Here is a 23,536-nt window from a genome sequence, read left to right as displayed (position 1 = left end):
AAGGATGGCCTAATGTTTCTTTAAACGTAAAAAATGCAGTTCTAAAACAAGGGTGAGGCTTGTTTAGACATATTATATAAATTGTATGCAGCGAACGACATATATATTTTTTATTTGTATTACCAAAACTAAACTGTCTTACACTTTTTCATTTTTATGAATGCCAAATTATGCTAAAAGTGGTTAATTTCCCAAACTTGACATATGGCAAGTGAATGACTATTTTCTTCTTAACTTTATATCATAATCATGTCTCAAAAACCTACTGAGGAAGCAAACCGATTAGTTTAGTTTTGCCCTATAGAAAGATATAAATCCACGACAAAGGTTTGACCTTAAACTCAAAATCAAAGGAAAGGGCACTGCGTATACAGGATTTGTTAATTTGCTCTCCCGGACACATTAACATTTCATTTGTATAATGGGATTGTTACCTGTCCGAGGAGAGGTCTGGACTCCAAAGGGTTCTTTACTTTGTGCTCTTCTTTAACGGGCATTAACGACTTTAGGAACTTTGGGGGCTGAGGTGATAATGCTTTAAATGGACTTGCGTTAAAGAAAAGGGGGCCTTCTTGCAGAGCACCTGAGAAATAAAGAGAACATTCAAACACAGATTTAAGAAGACTCTACAGCATTTGCTGCTGTCTTTTTAAATCTATACAGTATTTGGCTTCTAATTGCCAAAATAAATGACCACTTTGGGACAGTAATTTTTGTCTGGAATGTCACGGGTCCACATTGGCTGTGGATGACCAAACTTTGAAACACATTTAAAATTACTACTCCAGCTTTATCCCACAAAATGTGACATTAACTGCACGAGAATATGTTATAAAAGGTGGCAGTGATACTATTTAGCTTACAATGCAAACTGCATTTGCACATGTAGTGAAACATAGAGAAACACATACAGTGCACCCTCCTGACTATGTTGAGCTACTGAAGATAGTAGTACTAGCTATTGTTCTAGTGGTATCCAGGAAAAAGAACAACAAAAAAAAGTCACATTAAAATGAATGTTCTAGACACAAGAAATCCAGAAAGCGTATACATTGCCAACATTACCCGTAGAATCTGCAGTTAGAAAGCAGAATGTATGATCATTCTGACTGTGCCCCAAACCACTTAGGAGGACCTCATACCTTAGAATTCATCTTCCCTCAGACCCAGTACTCAGCTATGACTTGACAAGCTACGGTATATTCCAAGCAGGTCTACCAATCATACTCAAAGGCAGTTCTGATTTTTTACTATAAATCAGCTTTCCCATTATCAACTCCACGCTTGCACCAAAGGGTTAGCTTCCAAACCTCACTATTAATGCAGAGATCTGGAGCGCTCAGGAGGGCAAAGACACTCATTGTCTACGGTGAAGACACAGCAGCACACAAAGGACCAACACAAACAAGTTTTTGGAGCAGTTGCTCTTTATCACAAGAACATTCGCAAAAAGGGTACCAGATTGGAATTTGGACACGGTTACATCTTGAGGTAAAATACCAAAGAGATCTCGGGAGAGGGTTTTTAACCCTTTGCGGTCCATTTATTCAGCGCCTGTCAGGCGCATTAGGTCCAATTTATTTTCAAGCGCACAGTAAAACAGGTTTAAAAGGCACTGCATACAACAGGACACTCAGTGCTGCATCTAAAGCCCCACCCCACCCCTTGTAGTTATTGCATACCTCTTCATAGTTGTGCATACTGATAAATGATCTCCTGATAACTCGTTTTTATCATGAAATTGCTCAATAATGCAATCCAAGTCATTATTTTAATACTATAACATCTGAAAAAGCTCTGCAAATGTCTGTGATATTCTTTGAGCGCCGGATGTGGAAGCAGCTATCTTTGCTTATGTCTGTGTTATGTGTATTGCTCAGATCAGCCACTTTTTTTTTTTGGCTTCTCTTGGCTCCTCTTGGTCTCTTGGCCATTGAAAGGTTTTCTCAGCTTTTTCCGGAGAAAAAAACGACTAGAGACCTCTGCTTAACGTCTTTTTGATAACTTCGGACCGGAAAGCAAAAATTGTAATGTCGGACCTGGTCCGACGTAGGACAGCAACGGGTAAAGGGTTGTTGTAGGAATTAAGAAAAATAGAACTCAAGAAAGTATGTAATCGTGGACATGTCCAAAACATGTGGACCAGGGAGTCAGGAGCCTGGTGGCATCGATCACAAGTTGGATCTATCTTAGGCTAGATTTTAACCAATTTGGATTTAGACACATAAAGCCTATGAAGAATCTTAAACTGTATTAGGCCGTATCTTGCACAGATAGATGAGGAGTGCACTTCAGCAAGAACAGAGTCCCACTCCTCATCTGAGAACACCAGTCCAAGGTCCTCCTCCCACAGCGTCCTAAACTTAGATAGGAGAGGTAGAGTTCAATGTGAAAATATTACCATAAATCTGCGACATACTTCCTTTAGAATTAGGACTTGACACTATAATATAATCTAGAGGGGATTTAGGAGGGATTGTCGGAAAAGTAACTGTCATTTTACAAAGTGTTGCACATAAAGGTATAGAAAAAAGTATTTTCTTGGCAGACCAAATTTTTGGGAGAGCTGTTCAAAGGAGGCACAGATTCTGTGAATATATAAATCATTCAACTGTAATACCATTATGGTGCCAAGTCCGAAATGCCATGTTCGATAATGAAGGTGGGAATAAATGGTTAGCATCAACAGGAGCTACGACTGAACACAACTGCAGACCAAAATGATTTCTAAACTGAGACCAAGTCCGTAGAGAACGACGAATGACAGGTTTAGTAAAGCGAGAGGTGGACAGAGGAAGGGAGGAGTAAAGAAACGCATGAACTGAGTATGGTGCACAGGAAGATGGTTTCAACATGTAACCAAGCTGGGAGATCTTTTTGAAGGTGGGAGTGTGGCCAGAAAGACAGGGTGTGAATGTTAGCAGCCCAGTAATACAGCCAAAAATTGGGCAAGATCATACCTCCCAATGATTTAGGCCTTTGAAGGAAATCTTTGCGAACGTGTGGTGTTTTGCTGTTCCAGATAAAGGAAGATATTAATCTATCTAAGGTGTTAAAGAAAGATTCGGTTCTAAAGATTGGGATACACTGAAAGAGAGATAAAATTTTTGAAAGGATATTAATTTTTATAGAGTTTATCCGGCCAACAAGAGTCAATTGCAAATTACACCATCGCAAAAAATCCTTTCTCGTGTGTTCTAGCAAAGGTGACAGATTAGATTTAAATCAGCTGTCAATAGAGCAAGTAATTAGAACACCCAAATATTTAACTTTGGTCACAACTTTGAAAGGGAAATTATGAACAGAGAATTTTGAGGTCTGAATTGAACAGGAACAATTCACTCCTGTACTGAAGTGTTTTTACTAGTACAAATGCAAAATGTTATTTTTGTGTGACTGTTGTAAAACAAACTTACACAAAATAAATTGCGCACAAAATATTCATTGTATTCATTTTCTGAAAAATGCAACAAGTAAACAATACCTGTTCATTTTTGTCAAATACAACAAGTAAACGACATCTGCTAATTTTTTTAACCTCTAGAATTATAAAACAGGTTTAAAGATGTCTTGTTCTAGTAGTTAACAATAACTTACCTGCACTATTTATTATCGGTATCTAAATTGATATTGGTTGACGGTATTGGCTAAGAAAAGCTTAAATCGGAGCAGCCCTAGTATCAAGTGATGTATTTTTGTATTTATTTTTGCCAGTGTTTTTCTTACTCTTGCGTGGAGAGTCCTTGGGCAGTGTGCCATACAATGATATGTCCTGACAGTTGGAAGAACAGTCAGATATGTCGAGTTGGCTTCCTGAACGACCCTGTGAAGAAAGGCAGTAGAGTATTCAGTAAAAGGGAACCAAATTGAAATTCTTCTCCAGGCACAACTTAAGAAAGTTTGGCAGTCATAACCGTCTGACCTACTATAATTTTACCATCATCCCAAATGAATGAAGCTTCAGTATAACAGTCTAAACTCTCATTAAAATCCACTTTAGACTGGAATCGACTATACATGTTTTATTGTCCTGGCTTTAATATTGGTTCTTGGAGAAAAACAGCAGAACTTGTGCGGTTTGTCCACCATGGACAACCAAGATGATTTGTTTTGTCAGCTTGTCCAGTTCTATCACTCCTACATATTCATGATGATCATTTGCAAAGTGAGATCTATCAATAAGTGTGATAGAAAAGAGAGACAGTTGTCTTCATATGTGCCTCGATTCTGATGGTTAAATTTACCCTGTGTCATCACATTGGATAAGCTCCCTGCTGGTTATAACAAAGTATTGAAGGACTTTTCTTAAATGTCTTATTTTGATTGTACACTAGCTTATCGGACAAACCCTACCTTGAAATCATCTTCATCACCTCCAGAGAGGTCTAATCTGCTACAGGACACCTGAATACAAGAAGGAGGACATGTTTAGGGTAAACATTTGTAGTTTATTTAAATGTACTTAACATAACTTTTCCTTTATCTGGTATATTTATATCAATTTTGTATATACAGGTTTTGTTCTTACGTGTTGGACATTAGGCGTGCTGATGCTTCTCCTTATATGCTTTCCTTTTGCAGAAAGTGCTTCTTTAACTGTGACAGCCTGGAAAATTAAAAGGAGGCAGAAGATTTATATGCTTTCAATAATAGTAAAGAAAAAGCATTTACTATACTGTAAGGCACAGCAATGACCTCATATACTTAAAGTAGAAAAACAGACAAAAGGAGAATTCTGAATCTCTCACATTTCATAAGTTTTTAACACTAGAACGACCAAGGCGGTCATTTTAACCGTTTTTGGAATTTAAATTAAAATTGTGGTGCGTGCATTTAAGATAAGGAGCTGTGCTTTCCTAAATATATGTACTAATTCCCCTGACAAATAAAGAATCGCGTAGTTTCTAAAATTAGTGAGACAAAATACTGGTCATACCTGTTCCAACCAGGCGTGGTCAAATTGACCGATACATATAAAACAGAAATATTGTGGTACCATTTGTGTTTAGCAGTCGTGACTTGCAGCCGTATTGAGTCTCTATCAGCCTGCACTCCTCAAGTGAGCTGTCTGTTGACATTGTTATTGTTTCAATGAGCCTCTGATAGCCCATCAATCAGCCTTGACAGCTCACGGTGTGCCAGGCTGTCTCTGCAATGGTTACTATAAATGACATATTTTTCTAAGCAATTCAGTGTTACCCCAATACACATCGCAAATGGATCGCTGAATTAGCAGGACAGAAGAGAGTGGAATTACTGTAAATTTTACCAAACAAGATTCTGATGCAGCAAAGACAGACAATGCGGTAAATGCACCGCATATTTTGAAAAGCAGTATCTGTGTGATTTGTGCCAGCACTTAAGACTTTGTAAACAATTGTTAATTAAGCCTGTTGTGTTCAAATGTTTATTTATTCACGTCATTTCGATTATATTATGTCTGTATATAAACACATAGCTTCAGTTGCGTATATGTGCGTTATGTAAGCAATATAAACCTATTAACTTAAAAAAATGTATACTTAATTACATAGTTTCAGTTGTACAGTTTTGTATGTATATGATATACTTGTATATACACACATTTATTTTCAAATAATTGTTTATTTCATTTTTTTTTAAATCATTTTTTGAGAATGCATTATGCAATGTATATATATAAACACATTTCTGTTCATATGTCTGTTTATTTACAATGTTTTGGTTGTGCACATGCTTTATATGATGTTACTGAATAAAACTACGACTTACATTCAATTGTTTGTCCATCCATTATAATATTTATGTTGTTTTTAATATGCCGGTCAAATTGAACGGTCATTATTGTTCTAGGTATGCCTATAAAACGCGATCATTCTAGTGTTAAACTAACAGCTCAGTTTTGAATACTGGGCATACTTAACCAAAAAATAAATAAATAAAAGCAGCTTCACAATGCTGCATTTTCAACTGCTTCTTAAAAAAAAAAAAGGCAAAAATCCCTTTTAAACCTAGTGTTCTGAAATAAGCAACCATGGACCACTTTAATAACCACCTTCTTTATTTCAACAGATGATCTTTGACCATTGCAGAAGTGGTTGCAGACTTCTATTTGATATTCAGGCTAGAAGGGATGTTCTTTTACTGCACAATTTCACTAGCACTGGACGCCTAGGTAACATTGCTTTCGGTCTCGCTGTACCTGTCTCAGCCGCTCCAAGCTCAGGATATTCTCCACCTCCAGCACTCCTCGAGTATACTTCTCAATGTAGGTCTCTCCGTCAGCCGAACCTTCATTCTCTCCTCTCGCTGCCATGAGCGCCAACGTCTCTCTGTCCTCAGTCTCCTCTGATGCCTGCGTTTTCAAAGAAGCAGAATTAAAGTAAACATCAACTTCCCAAACCACAATCTACTGCCTTTTGTAAAGAAAGGACCAACAATTATGGCCTGAAAGCCTGCTAACCATCCCCTTAAATGTGATTTTAGCTGTGAACACAAGGTCACCGGTGATGACTGGCTGCAGACAAGCATGGTGCCAGCAGGCAGTATGAGAGCTTCCCCTCCCAGATTTAGGGCTACTCCTTAATCCTGACTTGAACAACCCCTACTTCAGTCCTGGGCCTCTTTCAAGCAGAGATGGAAAATTGTGCCAAATTGTGCAGTGATTTTGTGAAGCAGGCTAATGTTCACTAAGGGCACTAATTTGGTGACCTAAGCCAGCTTCAAAGGCAAAAGAAACTACTGTTAGCATGATGTGCCACCTAGGCCCCATGGTTTATTGTTTTCTTTCTTCTGTCTATACACATAATAATGATTCAGAAACTATTGGTTATACTACACGTGAATAAAAAAGTGACATTTCTTGTTTATGAAAATAATGAACAACAAAGCAGTTCATGCAGATATTTTTTTCATTTCCTTGCCTTTGGTATATTCGACACTATTTCGTAAGTGACGCCACAGGAATACAGCATGTTTTTCATGGACATTCTTCTCTTCAGACTCTGTGTAAAACTCTGAAAAAACATGGCAGACACAAGGAATATAACTTTAGTATAATATATATTTTCAAAACTCAAATGTCTTGCAAAGCAAACAAACAAAACCACAAATGAGCAAACATTGTAATTTTAAAAGCACAAGCTCAACTTCCTACAAAAAAAAAAAAATGAATTAAAGTTTCTTAAAAGAAATGACCCCACCCTGTAATAACATCCCCCTCTACAGTACAGAACAGGTTCGAAGATGATATGATTATGGCTTTTATTCCATTCCACTTGAAAACATAATTGTCATTATAATGCAGAACACAAATGGTAGTCTCTTAGTCACCTCTTTATAACTAAGTAAGACAGCACTATATATTGTTTAAAAGTAATCATTTAAATCAAGTAACCAGTTAAGATCTGTTATATTTGAACCCATGTGCAGTAATTTTACATTACACATGGCATTTGGTGCCTAAACAGCTTTGTCGTTAATTATTATTATTTATTTTTTTTAATTACAAAAAGGTTTACTAGCTCATATATCCACTCTAGCTTTCTCTTCTTTTCTCAGACAGCAGCACTAGCTCAGTGTACGTTTTTGTTTTGACAGGATTCAACCTTGAACTTCTAGTATAGAGCAGTTTGTTAAAGCCTCACCTTTTTCTATAACCAGACTGTTCTTACCTGCTTGTTGTAAACATTGACTGCAATCCTCTTTCTTATCACCAACTCCATAGCAGCAGGATGGCTAAGTTGAACTGTAGCCTTGACGATTAAATAGATCCGCTCATTTTGAGGTGTTATTCTGTTTAAGTGCACAGAGTCATGGATTGAAGAGTCCCAAGAAGCAACAGCTAACACCTGGCAGAAAAAAGCTAACTGTTCAGTATAACTGAAAAAAAGATATATGTACAAAAAACAATATTTAAAATGATTAATTCTACTAGCTAAAACCTGTGTTATTTAAAACACTGTTAAGTGTCCTTCAGACAGATTACCACTGAGGCCTTATAGAACCCTAAGTACTATAGCTAAAAATATGAACACTTTTGATTCACACATTAATGGGTCTGTAGTACCTCATCATCACTGTGCCCGATGACAGGCAAATAGAAGAACTGGCTCCCGTGTTCTTTCGGCAGAATCGAGTTGACTCCTGCCGCATGAGGTCCTGTTAGCTGTTCATTCACTGTGAGGTCATCAGCTGTTTAAGAGAAAAGGGAGCAAACAATATTCACAGTGTTTAAATCAAAACACTGAAAACCAAAAGCACTACACATCTTTTTATAGTACCAAAATGGCCTTTGAATAAATATTAAATGGGATTTATAGGTTTGTACTATAAAATACTGCCCTTTCAACCAGAGAGTCCATTATTAATGATCATTTGGTGTGTCCAGATATTTTCCTCTGGTATTTTTCCCTATTTTAGAATGTCTAATTATGTTCCCTCACAGCAGCAACCCCCCACAACAGCTCAGGAGAAACACCAAACTAATTGCTTTATTACACCCAGGAGAATGATAGTGGATGCTTGCACACTACCATGGCCAACCCTGTACAATAAGGGTCATAGACATGGGCTCCCCTGACTGCAGAATATATCCTAAAGGGATAAAGGGATAAAGCCACCACACGGTCATCCCTTTACCTGGCGAGCCACTTGGGGATCCCTCTAAACAGAGTTCAAAACAGTACATATCTTACCGTTTAAATCCAGGAAGAGGACTGGAATATGAGCCTCCATTCCAGGGGAGGGAGCCCTGAAACAAAACCATGATATTTATATTTTTAATTCATATTTTTTGTTGTATTACAGGAGGTCACTTATTTTTTGCAATAAACATCCTCAATAATGAATCTGAACAAGACATAAAAATGACTTTAAATACTTAATATCGTTGCTAGGAGAACCATGTGTTGTAATTAACATTATTATTGGAATCTTATTTGCAGCAAATGCCCATACAAAATCTGATCAAATTAAGGAGAATGCGTCTCATGATGTATCAATTCTGAAAAACTGAAGTATGTACGTATGCCAAAAATCCATACAGGCCAATAAAAGATAGATTTACAGGTGTGGTCAGAAGTTTTGCATTATCCTATAGACTTGACAAATTTTGCTTCACAAAGTCGAATGAAACCTGCTGAATAATATTATGTTAACACATTGATATATACAGTTTTTTTTTTTTTTTTTTATCCTTGACGAAAAACTGACAAATTTAAAAATGTGACATTTCTAAATCTAACATGAACTGCTAATGTGAACATGAATTACTATTATGGCTTCTGGTAGACTTTTGCGATTTAACTTTGTAGTTTTATTGATTACACAATGCTAAATAAAATATCTAAAGTATGTTCATATATTTATTTATTATTATTGTTATTTTTTTAAAATTATGTCTCAATCCTAAAATTCTAGGCAAAACTTTTGGCCATATCTGTACCAAAGATGCAGTCAAGACCAAAACTTACCGAGACAGAGCCCGAGCCCAAACGTACCGAAACCAAACAAAATGTACTGAGACCAAGACTGATACTGAACGTACCGAGACCAAACGTACCAAACCGAGAGTATAATGGCTACATTATCTTGTATTTAATAACTGTCAGTGTATAAAACTGTGTGTGAATTTTAAAGGATAAAAAAGGATATCTGATCATCAAGGAAGTAAAATAAATCTTGAGAATTTTTATGAACGAGACCGATCTGCGTGCTGACTGCTATCAAGACCAAGACCTGACGTGCCGAGACCCAGACCAAGACCTTAAAATGTGGCCTTGAAACAGAGACCAGTTCGAGACTCCATCTCTTGGGCCTGTGACAGCTATTCATTTTTTTGTTTTGCAAAAATACTTTTTCACATCTGTTTCTGACCGTTAACAAAAGCTATTTTAACTCTTGTATGTGCAATGGGTTGAAATCTCTCAAAACTACCCCCATTGGATTATCTTTAACAACATGGAGGCTTTGCTGATGCCATCCCAATGAAAAGTCTCTGAAAATGACTGAGGGGGTTCAGCTTCATGTAAAATACTGTAGGGCTCTTGCAGCCCTCTTGTTTCAGAGCCTCTGGGCAGTGGATCAGGGTCTCTGCTGACGACACTCACCAGTGTGCAGGTGCTCCTGGGATGCCACTGCCCGGCGCTGGCACCAGGACTGCGTTCCTCTCCTCCGTCAGTCCCACCCACTGCTCCACAAGACGGGCCTCCCGCTCCATGTCGTCATCCGTTTTCTCTGCGGGTAAAAAGACCAAATACGATCAGGGTTAGATACTAGTCCTTCACCCATCCTAGGTTTCAGAACCAGGAGTTTGAGCAATAAGGCTACTGATTGTTTCTCCCCTATAGCTACTGTACATGAACAGGTCCTAATAGTAAACATACAGACTCTGGTAAGACTTATTGATACTGGTGATAATTTAGCAGGGGTCCGATTACTCAAATTCCTGGCACCTGGTAATTTCAATAGTATACCTAAACATGGGGAATTCTGAAAGACAGGATGGATTGAGGACTACCGTGAGCTTCTAAACTGTATGATAAAAATTTCCCAATGATTATGCATAGTACAAGACACGATTCAAGTGCTATAAACAGACGTTGTTTGAAATGGCTATGGAAGAATTTTATATAAACATCTTTTTACTACTACTATTTCTTAGTTTCGGTATTTAAACTAATGGAGAAACGTTATCACAAACAGACATGCATTTCTTCACAAACCTTGTTTATTGATGATTTTTTTGATTTGCTCATCCAGGTATTCTTTGCGCTTTATTAATGCTTCAGACCACTTATCTCTCACACAGTTTAAATCTTCCTCCTGTTGAATTACAAGAGCAAACAAGGGGACGAAGACTTGTTCACACTCTCCTGCTATATCTTATTGCAAGACTTTTAGGGGAGGGCAAACAAAAAAAGGGGCAATTTCTTTGAGGATTTAAAACAAAACCGGCTTGCGAAGGCAGCTCATTAGCAGCACTGCCTGTGCTATAAAGCTACATAATACAGTAATCTGTCGCGGTGCACATCACAGATCCACCCTAACTGTTTATACGCCATGATCAATCTCTTCAGCAATGTTAGTGTACTACTGAACGGAGAAGATTAGTTCAGAAATTGTAAAGCCTACCAAAGTTTTCATATATTGCGTTCATCCCTCAAGTGACAAATACTATTATTTTAGATGAAACGACAAAGATAAATTCAGTAGACTCCACAAGAATGTAAATGTTCTGAAAAAATACACAATTTTCTGTATTGCTTTAGCTTTGATAATTTGTATACTTCTGTTTGATCTGGATCGGAGCGCAAATTGGACATTAACTGCAATTAGAATGTTACTAAAATATCTGGGCAGAATTACATGTTTTTAGGAAGACAAAGTCCTGTTTTAAAATGAATAAAATAACCCATAAAAGCACAGGTTGCCCTCCCCTACATTGTTTTAAAAACATACATTTTTAATATAGAGAAGTGCACTGTAAACAGTTTTGTTCCTTTTGTCACAAATACAGAATACTACCTACACCTCTGCAAGTATGCACATACAGTCCATATTTGTATTCAATTAGAAGCCATTAGAAATAGTGTTTCCTCTTAATACCACTGTAGTGAAAAGATTGCACTAATGTACACATCTTCCACTGCAAATCCATGCACGTTTAAGTGAAATGTTACTATGGGGGAAACTGGCGCCATAATACTTTTCATGATATTAAAAAGGTACCTTTATTAATAGGGGGCACTGTATTTTAATAACACTTAACACAATATGGAACAAAACCATTTACCTACACGTCGCCAGTCAAATCAAAGTGTAATTATTTCATGTTCATTAATTAACCAGGTCAGCGCATGTAGGTGCTTGCGAAGAAAGGCAATTGTTAAATGTTTCAGATTAGGTTCCCCTGTGACAGATTTACAATGATTTTCTCATGCAAATAAATCATGCAGCCATGCTTCAGAAACAGGAAAACATGTTTCCTTTAATTCTCAACAAATGTAGCAGTGGCAAGAAGTAAAGATACAGCCAGCTGGAGTTAGTAAATGCATCTGCCATCAAGATTACTCACTGGGACATCTGAGATATTCATTGTCTACGCTTCCTTTAAATCTATGCGTAAAACGCTTTTCTTTTAGAATTATGATTACCCTGCAATAACCTTTTTTCTAACGATCACCTGAATATACACCTAACTGTTGAAAGACCACCATTTTAGACACCTCAAAAGCTAATGGGTTGACTAATACCTTTACCAACTTCAACATCTGGTACCCATTCATCTCTTCTTTAAAAACCCTGGAATGACGGCTAGTTTAACATTGCTTTGGTTTTAATAAAACCCATGTATCAACGTTTAACCAAAAGTGCAAAAGAAACAGTGTTTTAGATTTATGAAACTTCTCAATAATAATTTAATAAAATCCCAGGCATATCCTCCCCCACCCCGAGGTGTAAATATTTTGTTGGGATTGGGTCAACATGCATGTCCATTACATCCTGCCAGGATTGCTGTATTTTTTATTTTTTTTTGGGTGGGGGTGGGGGGAATTCATCCTACTTGTGAATATGAAGTGCTGTTTAAATGTCCAGTAGGTGGGACTGGAGTCCTGTCAATCTAGTCAGTAGGGTGTAGATGTAAAAGTTATCTTTTGGGGTTCTTTACCCTCCTCACCAACTAACCAACTCCTTTTGTACTGACTACTTTAACTTCCTGGTAGTGTGATAGCTACATTGCCACATATGCTATACCACTGACTACACTACAACAAGAAATTGGAGTGAAAAATAAATGCAGAACTACTGGGGCAAAGAATCTGTCAAAACACTTGCAGGGTGTGATCTGACACGTCCCAAAGAAATCTTAATGAGCAAAAGCTTAGCAAATCTGTCCCTGGATGTCCCTTAATGAGGCAGTTCAATGTGCATTACATTGTTTAAAAATGTACTGTATTAATGTATTAATGATCATGATTGTAGCCCCAGTTATTTTGATTATTGTCTGTCCCATGTATGGATAGCTTGCCATTAGCAGCGCTGTGCCTCATGCCATAGTATCCATAGCAACAGCAACAGTAGTCATAATACCTGGTAACTATCCATATCATCACCAACATCCTCTTTCTGGTAGAAGAAAATAAACTCAGTAAAACACAACAGCATGCAATATATGTATATATAAAAAAACACATTAAATAGAATTGTATCGTAAGGTATAAGGTGAACACATTTTTGTATTGAGTAAAATGTAAACACGAATATCAAGTAAAGAAATTTACAAAGATTACCTAAAACCTTAAAGTAAAAAACACTATCCTAAGTAATTTAATTACTTAATATTTAAAATTACTAATTATTACTTTAAATTACTTGTAACCACTCCAAATCTGTTCACTCTGCAAGTGGTTATTTTCCGATTTTTCAGCACTGTTTATTATACATATTTTTTTAGTGCAATGACTATAGTCTCACTCTTGTCAAAGGCTATAACAAAGAGGGTTAATATTATAAGAATAAATAATGTCTGAAATGAGTCATGTAGGAGACAGAATGACAGCCACATCTGATCTCATATCGGCGGTTTTAGATCAATAAGACACCACAGCTATATGGGACACACTAACGTGTCTGTATGACCAGTACATTTGAGAAGGTAAGGCTGGACAATGTGCTACCTAAAAACTACTTGTCTATTTCTGCCTGACATAAAGGTACGCAAATAGTATTAGGATGGTATGGTTAATGGAAATGCAGATATGAAGGTTTATGTACAAGAAATTATATGTTGGAATCAATTCATTAAATACATGTTTAAAAGAAGGGCTACACCATGGTATGTCAATATACACAAATAATCTGAAATCACAGATGCTTTCATTTTTATCTTTAAAAAAACAACATAATCTGATAACAGTGCAACTTGTCTCACTGACAGCCTCTATGTACAGTATGTGTGGAAGCTTGAGTAGTAAACCTCCCAACTTCAAGTCTAATAAACTATAAGCCAGGAGGACAAACATTTTGGCTTCATTACTGTAATTAGATTCTTATGAGGTGTTTTATTACCTTTCAAAAAATAGCAGTAAATTACACTTTATGAAAAGGGTCTAATGAGTCTTCAAGGGTTTTCCTAGTAAAATGTCAATATAGATAATAGTTTCTTTCCTGCGCTATGAACTTGTGTTACCTGGTAGCTGTCCAAGGCCCGTTGCAGTTTAGTTGATCGAGCAGAAACACAGCCAATAGAAACTGAGAGAATGGCCTCCACCATGAGAGGCAGCGTGCCGGACTGTTGGACAGGCTTCACTGTGACGTGGATCCTGCGAGAGTGACCCTGTGCAGGACACAACCATACCATCATTGCACACATACAAAAAGACCACAAGACTCCATTAGTCCAGTCTAGAAATCAGGCTTTAAAATTCAGGTAAAAACCTAATGAGTACATATCAGACATGTTAATAAATATCTGCCTTTGGTATCAAATACTTGAGTCAGCTACTTCTGCAGGAATTTTGCAGTCCTGCTGAAAAACCCACCCAAAGTCATGTTAACTGGTTAAGGTGAACAAATCTTCCCTCAGTGGATGCCTGGTTATCCTCTAGTGCAAGGGTGTCAAACATCTGGCCCATGGGGCAATTTTTGGCTGCCCGCCCATTCATTTCTAAAACTGCATTAATGTATTGTCTTATTTTGGAATTCTTCTTTAAAACAACCCACCTCTTTAATAGAACACGTGCATTCAACAAGTAAAAATAGAAAATCAAATGGTGCACAGGATTTGTTTCCTCACACACACGTGTAACAGCACAGCACATACAATTTTGATTAGGATAGTGAAGCAAAGGCTTGTTTAAACTATTTATTTTACTTTGTGTAAAACTTGTAAATCTGTTGTCAAAAAGTAGCTGGTGATGTCATGGAAGCGAAAAGTGGAAGATTCCAAAATCGTTGGACAGATTCTTTTTTCGCTGAATTTGACGGCAAGGCAATGTGTCTGATTTGCAGTGCAACGGTTGAAGTTCTGAAAGATTATAACATAGGCACTATGACATGCTGCACAAAGCAGCGTATTCTGAGGTTTACTGGAAAGGCTTGTGCTGACAAAGATGAAAAAAGCTATGGTTAAAAAAAGTTATTGTTAAGAAAGCGACTGCAACCTTTTTCAGATGGCGAATTTGTTAAAAGGTGCATGCTCGATGTTGTATGCCCTGAAAAAAGAGAAAACGTTTCTAAAATCAAGCTGTCTCGAAACACAGTTGCTGAGCGAATTACCAAAATGGCAGGTAATATTAAAAACTGCAGCTTAAAGTAAAACCAAGGGACTTCTGTGCATTTTCAGGAACCATGAAGGAGAGCACAGATGTCGTTGACACTGCACAGCTTGCAATTTCTGCAAGAGGAATAACCCAAGACTTTAATGTTAATGAAGAGCTTTTAAGCTTATCAAGCATTAACCACAGAAAAGGCATTTTATTTAAACTTCCATGGAAAATACAGAATTACCTTGGAAGAAAATAACTGGGACTACAACAGATGGTGCACCATCTATGACTGGGCAAAAGAGTGGACTAGCTGGCAGAGTGCTGGAAAAAAATTAAAGAAATAAATGCGGAAGTACCAAGTTTCTTATACTGCATTCTGCACCAACTGGCATTATACTGAAAAGTTGCAGAATTAAAACACATAATGAGCATCGTTATCAAGTGTGTGAATGTCATCAGCAGCAGGGGGTTGCAACATCGACAGTTCCATGCCTTGTTAAATGAGTTGGAATCACAGTATGATGTTTTACTGTATTTTACCTCCGTAAGTTGGCTGAGTCGTGGGGCAGTGCTGAAACAGTTCTTTTACTTGCGTCAAATAACACAGGACTCATGTCGGAACGAGGAAAACATCTTGTGGTTCTTATGGCTACTAGATCTTGCGTTTCTTGTTGACCTCACCGAGCAAATGAACATTTGAAACACAAAAGCAAGGGCTAAAGCAGATCGTAACATTAATGAATGAAGAGGTGCTTTCAAAGCAAAGCTGAATTTGGGGCAGCAACATGTGTCAAACCAAAATTTTGTTCACTCCACTGCGTGCTGACAGATTCAAGAGTTAAGCAAAGATTCGTTTGATGATGAAGACGACAAACGCTGCAGTGAACAACTAGCAAATAAAAATAACACACAGATCACGGTTAACAGATGAACACTTGGCTGCTGTGTTGCGAGTGGCCACAGCTAAGGATATACAGACAGATATCAAGACACTGGTGCCAGAAAAGAAATGCCAAGTGTCTGGACAGAAGTCATAAAAAAAGGGCAATTTCATAGTGATACCGTTTACTAAACCACATTTTCACAGCCTGCCAGTATTTTTTTTTCCAGTGGTGTTAAAAACTTTATATTTTGGAAATAAAGTTAAATATTGAGACTTAACATTATATACGCTAACATCTTTTATTTTATTATTTATTTATTTACTATATGTAACTTTTTTTTATGGTGCGGCCCACCAAGTGAAGTCTTAACTTAAAATGGCCCTTGCTGGCAGATGAGTCTGACACCCCTGCTCTAGTGTCTAATCGACGAAAGACCGACAGAGTCATTTCAAATTTGATAATAATGGTCGAATCGCAGTATAGAAAATCCTGCTCCATCACTCAGCGATTCTCCCGTACCTGCCGGAGCTGAAAGACCCCACCAGTGTTGACGTCTTTAGCCTGGTGCAGCTCCACAGCCGTGTACTCCCCCATCTCATTGAGCTCCTGAATGGAAATCCACATTTCAATTCTCCGAGACACTTCACTCCATCTAGTGGGGGGAAAAACAAAAAGGAATTGGTACTTCAACAAGCAGTACAGTGATTTGTTAGCTACAGAGACCTTTATTATACTGAAATATCCGCATTTCACTTAAGAGATGCTCTCCCCAATTTAGAATATCCAATTAAATTTTCCTCTCACTGCAGCAATTCCACACACAGCTCAGGAGGTCTGTAGGTTCAGTGGATGACCTCCGATTCCACAACCAAGCCAGCTTCCTCTTCTCCAACCAATAACTCGAGAGCGCATGTCAGCGAGCTATCGGCCTCTGGGAGGACAAAGGTCAGCACTGCTGGTGTAGCGTGATGAGGAGAAACAGTCCCTTCTGGTTATGCCTCCCTAACTTGCGGGAGTATCAGTGCCAATGCGACGCTCCCTGCAGAATCCCCATCAATATATTGTTTTGTCTCTGTGTATTGCAATGGTGCTGTCCAACCACCCTCCCCCAGTAAAACATGATTAATAAATAAATAATTAAATAGAAAGCACCTTTATGGTTAGCAATGAATGTTATTTTTGTACACATCTGAAGAAAGAAATCTAAGGTTGCAATGCAGGAAGGCTATACTGTCATATGTACCTGTCTCTGAGTGTTCGTGTTTTTGCCTCCATTGCGTCTAACTCCCAAAGTGACCTGCCATTTCCTGCACATCGGTGACCCCACACCTCGATAGCCAAGGCACCATCCGAAATGAATTCCAGGAATTCCTCTGTCACGTGAACCACGTAGTCCTGGAAAGAAGGCAAGAGACATCAACATTAAAAGTGTGAACTTAAAAAGGCAATGCTCTGTCTTCAGCAAAGAGCACAGGGATACCATAAGACAGCAGCAACGACTTCAGTAAAACTCTTTTTTTTTTTTTAAAAGACAGAACAAATATATTTGGCATAGTGCCCTGTGATTTTATTTATTTATTTATTTATTTATTTTTTTCTTAAAATAATTTTTCATTTTATTTTTCACAAATTTCATTTTATCTAACAATGCTGTTTTACTTCGTTTTATTACGGATAAGGATTAATAAAATAACTCAAAAAGATGCATATAAATAAAAACATGTTTTAACTCTATAGATATTTTTTATTAAACATTATCTTTTTTTTTTTTTTTTTTAAACATTGAAAAACAGACCAAGCCCAGAAAAATAATTTAGTTACCATAATTTCTCATTAGCGGCAGTAACGGCAACATTCAGTCCCCCACTATTTTTAATTAATTGTCTATTTACATTTACATTGAATACAGAAAGATAAAATAAATATATATTTACACTGCCCTGCTATTGTGGGGCTGTCATAATAAACTGTGCATACAGCAATCTACCCATTAAAAAAACAACAGGAATTGTATTTCAATCCCATTGCATTTTAGCACAGCTCCAGTTTACAACAAGCTTGGAGAATCACAGTATTTAAAGCAAAGCAGATTCATTCATTCAAATTCATTCAAAACCAAAACGGCATTTGCTCCTGTGCAAAGTCACCACCACTTGAAAGAAAACAAAGAATTATCATACCAATACAAAACACAAGCAAACAAGCCTTAACTTTCTCCAAAAAGAATAAGCAGGTAATGCTCAACGATGGTATATTTCGACTCCCATTTCAGCCAACAGCTGCAAAATCTGCACATTATTATTTTGTCATTTTCAGCTGCATACATCCTCTCATGCTCAAATTCTCTACAGCGTTGTTTAATTGTTTTGCATGGCTTAGGCATTTTAGAAACAAACGTCTATTTTCTCCCATCACAACTTTCATTGAATGACTCGCTCCAAATTATACTTTGCAAGTGCTAGTCAGAGCTTCCGTTTCCCTTCAGACCGCATATATGGTAACAGCTGAGTCTTGACAACTATGATTGCAAGTATTTATTTAAAAGTATGTTCACTTAATCTTATTTCATATTTGTGAAAAACACGTGGCTCTAATTTGGCACAATGTGCATTGGTAACAAGTCTCTATTTTGCACTGTGCTATAATGCTAAGACATGACATTTTATTTTAAACAAAAAAAAATTACACTTTCTGTAATTACAACTATGTCATATTTGTATTTTATTCTTAAAATTATATTTATTTTCATATTGCTTGTGCACAAAACTGTGACATCTAAATTCAAATCAAGATAATACGAGAAAGGCAACGTTGATAATGTCAATAATACATTTAGAAAATGGCAATAATAAGAAACACATTTTAAAGCTTACTTTGCTACTACTTTGGTAGCAGTGGTAGTTTTGAAGCCAGTAAAAGTAATTTCCAATAGCTTTGCACTAGGAACTCCTGTATCTGTTATTAGTGACCAAGTACAATTGGTGTAAAATGCCGAAAATACAGTCATTATGGTAGATGTTGACATTTGTAACCAGTGTAGATTTATTTAACACTGGAAACACCAGCTGCATTATTTATTTTTTATTTTTTTTACCTTGCAGTGCTCAAATTTCACTGTGAACCGTGCATCCTTGTTCTTTACAGACGGCATGTCAGGGTTGACCATAGGCGGTGCAACAGTGGCCTCAGACTGATCCCAGAAGGTATACTGGCTGAAGACAAAGTTGGAAAGGTTCAGGGGTAGACCTGTGGCTTCTTTGATTTTCACCTGGAAGAAGGTAAGGGAATTTGTTAAATACCCCAAAAGGACACAGCCCATAGCACATTTGTAATCAATGTTGGTATAAAACGTACTATATTATGCCTTACACCAAACATATTTAAAATGGCCAACTTTTCATTCCTTAGTCTGGAGTGATAACCAAGGCTTTATAATCCATTGTCTAACCTTTTATTAGATTAAAAGCGATGAGACCTATTCAGGGAGGTTTAACTTGAGTCATTTAAAGAATTATATATTTTAAAAGTTTGACAGATTAAATAAAGTGGTATATTCATGAAGCTGTTCCAAGACTGCTGTTGACTGTAGTCTAGAAATAAAGTATGACAGAAAACATACTTTCAGACATTCAAAACATTCTTTAAAGCTCTGAGGATGGTCCATCTGATCTCATGACATTATCTTGGAGCTCTAGAACGACGTTCTTTAGTTGTATTTTTACTTTAATAGCAGATATACCATGCTATAGCTTTTGAAAGTCTTCCTGTGTCAGACTCACACATATGATCTACCACAGCTGTACGACACAGGTCTATGGAAGTGAGGCCAGACTATTAAACAGACTGCCACCAGTGTTGGGTACCAGGAAGCAGTGTAAACAATGTGATTTAAAAAAAAAAATAAAAAAAAAAAAAGATTCAGTGCAGGAGAACCAGTGAAAATGTTGCTGAAGCCAACTGGAAAAAAATGATTTTAAAGCCTTGTTTGTCACTTTTCAGATGGAATGTGAACAGGAATCAATTCTAATTCCCATCTCAATAAAAGTTATTTTCCAATTTGCTATGTATGGTAATTGCACCTACTCTGCATGATAGTTTCTTTGCAATGTGGACGATTTCTCCATTGTTGTCCATCACCTCATAGCTGCCGCTCTCACTGGAGTTCTCAGAAGAGTCGTCTCCTCCTGCCAGACGCTCAGGAACAGCTCCACTGACCCGCATCAGCTCCACGTGTAGTCTACCTGCAACCTACAGAGCAAACCACAGCCTGTTCCATCATCTTGCCTTCCCTAACACAACAACGTAAATAATGCCCCGCTTCTGATGCCTGCCGCTCCTGGCTGCAGGTGCCCACGGCAACAAAACTGGCTGTTTTCACTGGTCGCCCAACCAATCTGGTCAGGTTTTGTATCTCATAGTCAATGTAGACAAACTAGCTACAAAGAAAGCGCATCATGACGTTGCCTGGAGGTGTTTAAGCTTAGTTTACGGCCAGGATGAAATATGTGGAACTTTATCTATAAAAACTAAGCTACATTAACCAAAAAGAGCCACAAGCAACATGACAAGGTAAAGAAGTTACCAAAACATGGCCCTCAAAAACTCCGCCAGCAAGGAAATCTCAGCCATGTGAACTACATTCATAGAATACAGAATAACACCTTGCAGCAAACATCCATTCAAAGTGTCAACTTCAATATGACAGCCGCATAAGGTCAGAGGTTAAGGTCAAGGTCACCAATACATTTATCATGCAAGGATTTTATAACTGTCTGACACATGAGGCTTTGACACTGTGGTGACAATAGCATTGTAAAATTACATGAAAGTGTAAGGGCTTTTAGGAATCCTTGCCTTTTAGCAGGTGTTTCTTTATTCTTCATCTTCAAATAAAAGTACAACTCTCTCAAAACAACATTCTTGAAGGATACTGCACTTTACACTCAGCTACATGTGATTGAAAATCATGTGGAAGCTATTCTGACATTAGCTACCATGCATGTACTTAAAATAGCACCTCAGAAAGGTTAACAGATGAGTGTTGCCTTGTTTTTCCTTTGCTCTTACCTCCCCCTGCTGGCTGATGATGGGAACTGCATACTGAAGTTTGACGTCATGGAAAAGGCACTCCAAGAAAACATTTGCTACACCAATGAGGTTATGGTTTTCCTGGGCCTCATAGAAAGGGTCACCCTGTTTGTCACTGAACTTGCTTTGCTAAAAAAAAAAAAAAATACAAAGGAGACAGTTCTTAGAAGTGGGTTACGTCAAATTGCAAACACCGGATTATATTTAAAACATGAAAAAACAAGGCAAAGTAGTTTGTTGTAGGTTTGAGGTATTGGGCTCTAAATACTGTTTTGGCTACAAAAATCACTAGCCCTTTTTAGAAAGTGTTGTGCATGCATTCTGCAATTATCAAGTATTCCTGAGATGCTCTGTAGGATATAAGGTTGCAGCACTGCTTGAGGCCATGATCCTCTCCTGCACTTTATTTTTTCACAAAAACAGACCACTCAACAACTATTAAAACAATAAAACATGGAGATGGTTTTCCTCAGAATTGTGTTGTTTGTTCTATGCACAGAATTATACCCGTGCACATGATCAAATCTAACTCAATTTTCATCAATTGCAAACTACGATTGGTTGATCTGTTATATGTGAAGAAATTTCCCCAAGGGAAATATATACAAATGGAGATTCTATCAATAAACCAGTCTTGGGTTTGAACTAATATAAGATTTGATTGGATTAAGACACTAAGTGACATTTTCTTATAAGGGATTATCTTTAACTCTGGGACCGATAGGGTTCAAACACCTTAGTTCTGAATTTTTAAACCAAGTACAACAAGCGGTCCAGAGGTAGGTAGGTTCCAGTACTTACGCTCTCCGCTGTGTCCTCTTTCCAGTCGCGGTAGTGATCTCTCATATCCACCAGTTTGTTCTCCAGCTTCTCAATGGTCCACACCTGGGTGCCTTTCCTTTTCCTCCGTACCTGGATAGCGGGCTCGCTCACGATAACTCCTCGCTGGAAAAGCAAACGCACAATATAAAATGGGATGAAAAATAAAAACTGCCCAGTCACAACAAGCATTCATTCTGCATTCTACTATAGCTTAGCAAAATTAAGCTATAAACTGCAATATCCCTGGACAACACTGACATATTTAGATTCTGTTCTCACTCAAATATACCCTTTGCCTTATTTGTTTTCAATAAAAAACTTGGATATTTTACTGAGAAAAATGAACCTTGCTGTAAAAATAGCGTAACTTTTAGTACCCTGAGCCATGGAACGCCATCTATGTAGTTACTCTTTTTATATGAATAAGTACGATTTCCATTTATTCAAAAAGTGTGAAGCTTGAAAAAAAAAAAAAAAAAATTTCAATATTTTTTAATTTCATAATGCTCACTTGTTTTTACCATCAGAAACAAAAGCTGAAGCAACTGTCAGCAAATTATAGTTAATTATACTGGACAATTAAATATTTCAGACAAAAAAAAAATAAATCACCTTTCTGTTAGTGCTGAGGTTGGCAGCTGGAATCTGGAGTGTCACCTGGTAGTCTGTGTTCTTATTCATTTCCTCCGCTAAGAAGTTGGCTTCTCTAACAAGTGCATTGGCTCGGACTACTTGCTCACGCAGCTTGGATAAACTCTGCCTGAACAGCTCGTCTCTAGAAAATAAATGGGAAAAAACATTTTGGAAAACAATTATTCAGTTTATTTTGTACCGATACAAATTAAAAAAAGGTCTGGGTTATTGTGACAGAAAGACAATGAGTTCTGGTGGTAAATCTCCCTCCCGACCTGTGAGGGCGCTAAAGAACGGGAGGAGAAGTATCTGGAAGGGCTGGCCTGACAGTTCGTTTCCGGGGCCGGGAAGTCGGACAGCCTGGAAAGAAGTGAGACTCTGTTGTAAGACCGTATTGACCTGAAAGGTAAACGAGGGGCAGCTGCAAGCAATAAGGCAGCTGCAACTGTTTACCAAGATGTCATGCAGGATTGCATATAGGGGCCAAGGTATCGCTGATCTTTTCCTTCGTGTGGGTAAAAGCTCAGTAGAGAGAAGGACCGAGAGAGGAGCTCTCATTGAGAAAGAAAAACGTGTTGTGTGTTGTGTTTTGTCTGTCCAGTAACTGTCTGTGTTTTGCACCACCAGACAGCTAACTCACAAATCCAGAGCTGTCGCCAAGGGTCAGCACAATCCGGATCACCACTGCACAAAACCATCACGAAATACCTGTGTCTTCACGCACCACAAGCACGTCTGCACTCACCCAAGACTGGTGACCGTGTGTTTGTTTTCTGTTTGGTACTGTGCCCTGTTTTGTTATCCCCATGCTTTACACATAGTTGTGTATTGCCGGGGATTTATTATTTAAACGGTCTCCAG

At 37.7% G+C, this 23,536-nt stretch overlaps 1 protein-coding gene across 10 annotated transcripts in view; it reads right to left on the bottom strand.

Moving 5' to 3' along the window:
* LOC121314818 (kinesin-like protein KIF13A) overlaps positions 1-23,536 on the bottom strand; it is a 112,405-nt gene that overhangs the window by 6,008 nt on the left and 82,861 nt on the right. For 8 of the 10 annotated variants that reach the window (XM_041248517.1, XM_041248518.1, XM_041248509.1 and 5 more), the window contains 20 exons: positions 22,655-22,817; positions 22,022-22,165; positions 21,200-21,349; positions 20,216-20,380; positions 19,227-19,400; positions 17,376-17,527; positions 16,652-16,784; positions 14,171-14,317; positions 13,072-13,107; positions 10,704-10,803; positions 10,089-10,215; positions 8,676-8,731; positions 8,048-8,172; positions 7,653-7,829; positions 6,903-6,995; positions 6,182-6,334; positions 4,529-4,606; positions 4,354-4,404; positions 3,727-3,823; positions 435-583 (listed from right to left, as the gene is read on the bottom strand). In XM_041248517.1, coding sequence (XP_041104451.1) covers positions 435-583; positions 3,727-3,823; positions 4,354-4,404; positions 4,529-4,606; positions 6,182-6,334; positions 6,903-6,995; positions 7,653-7,829; positions 8,048-8,172; positions 8,676-8,731; positions 10,089-10,215; positions 10,704-10,803; positions 13,072-13,107; positions 14,171-14,317; positions 16,652-16,784; positions 17,376-17,527; positions 19,227-19,400; positions 20,216-20,380; positions 21,200-21,349; positions 22,022-22,165; positions 22,655-22,817 — 2,470 coding nt within the window. The remainder of the gene's footprint in view (positions 1-434; positions 584-3,726; positions 3,824-4,353; positions 4,405-4,528; positions 4,607-6,181; positions 6,335-6,902; positions 6,996-7,652; positions 7,830-8,047; positions 8,173-8,675; positions 8,732-10,088; positions 10,216-10,703; positions 10,804-13,071; positions 13,108-14,170; positions 14,318-16,651; positions 16,785-17,375; positions 17,528-19,226; positions 19,401-20,215; positions 20,381-21,199; positions 21,350-22,021; positions 22,166-22,654; positions 22,818-23,536) is intronic. The other 2 variants (XM_041248519.1, XM_041248513.1) reach the window with 2 other exon arrangements.

Source organism: Polyodon spathula, chromosome 4 (genome assembly GCF_017654505.1).
Source record: "Polyodon spathula isolate WHYD16114869_AA chromosome 4, ASM1765450v1, whole genome shotgun sequence".
In the NCBI taxonomy this organism is placed as follows: domain Eukaryota; kingdom Metazoa; phylum Chordata; class Actinopteri; order Acipenseriformes; family Polyodontidae; genus Polyodon; species Polyodon spathula.
Note: the sequence above shows the minus strand (reverse complement) of the source record. Positions and strands in the feature narration are given on the sequence as shown.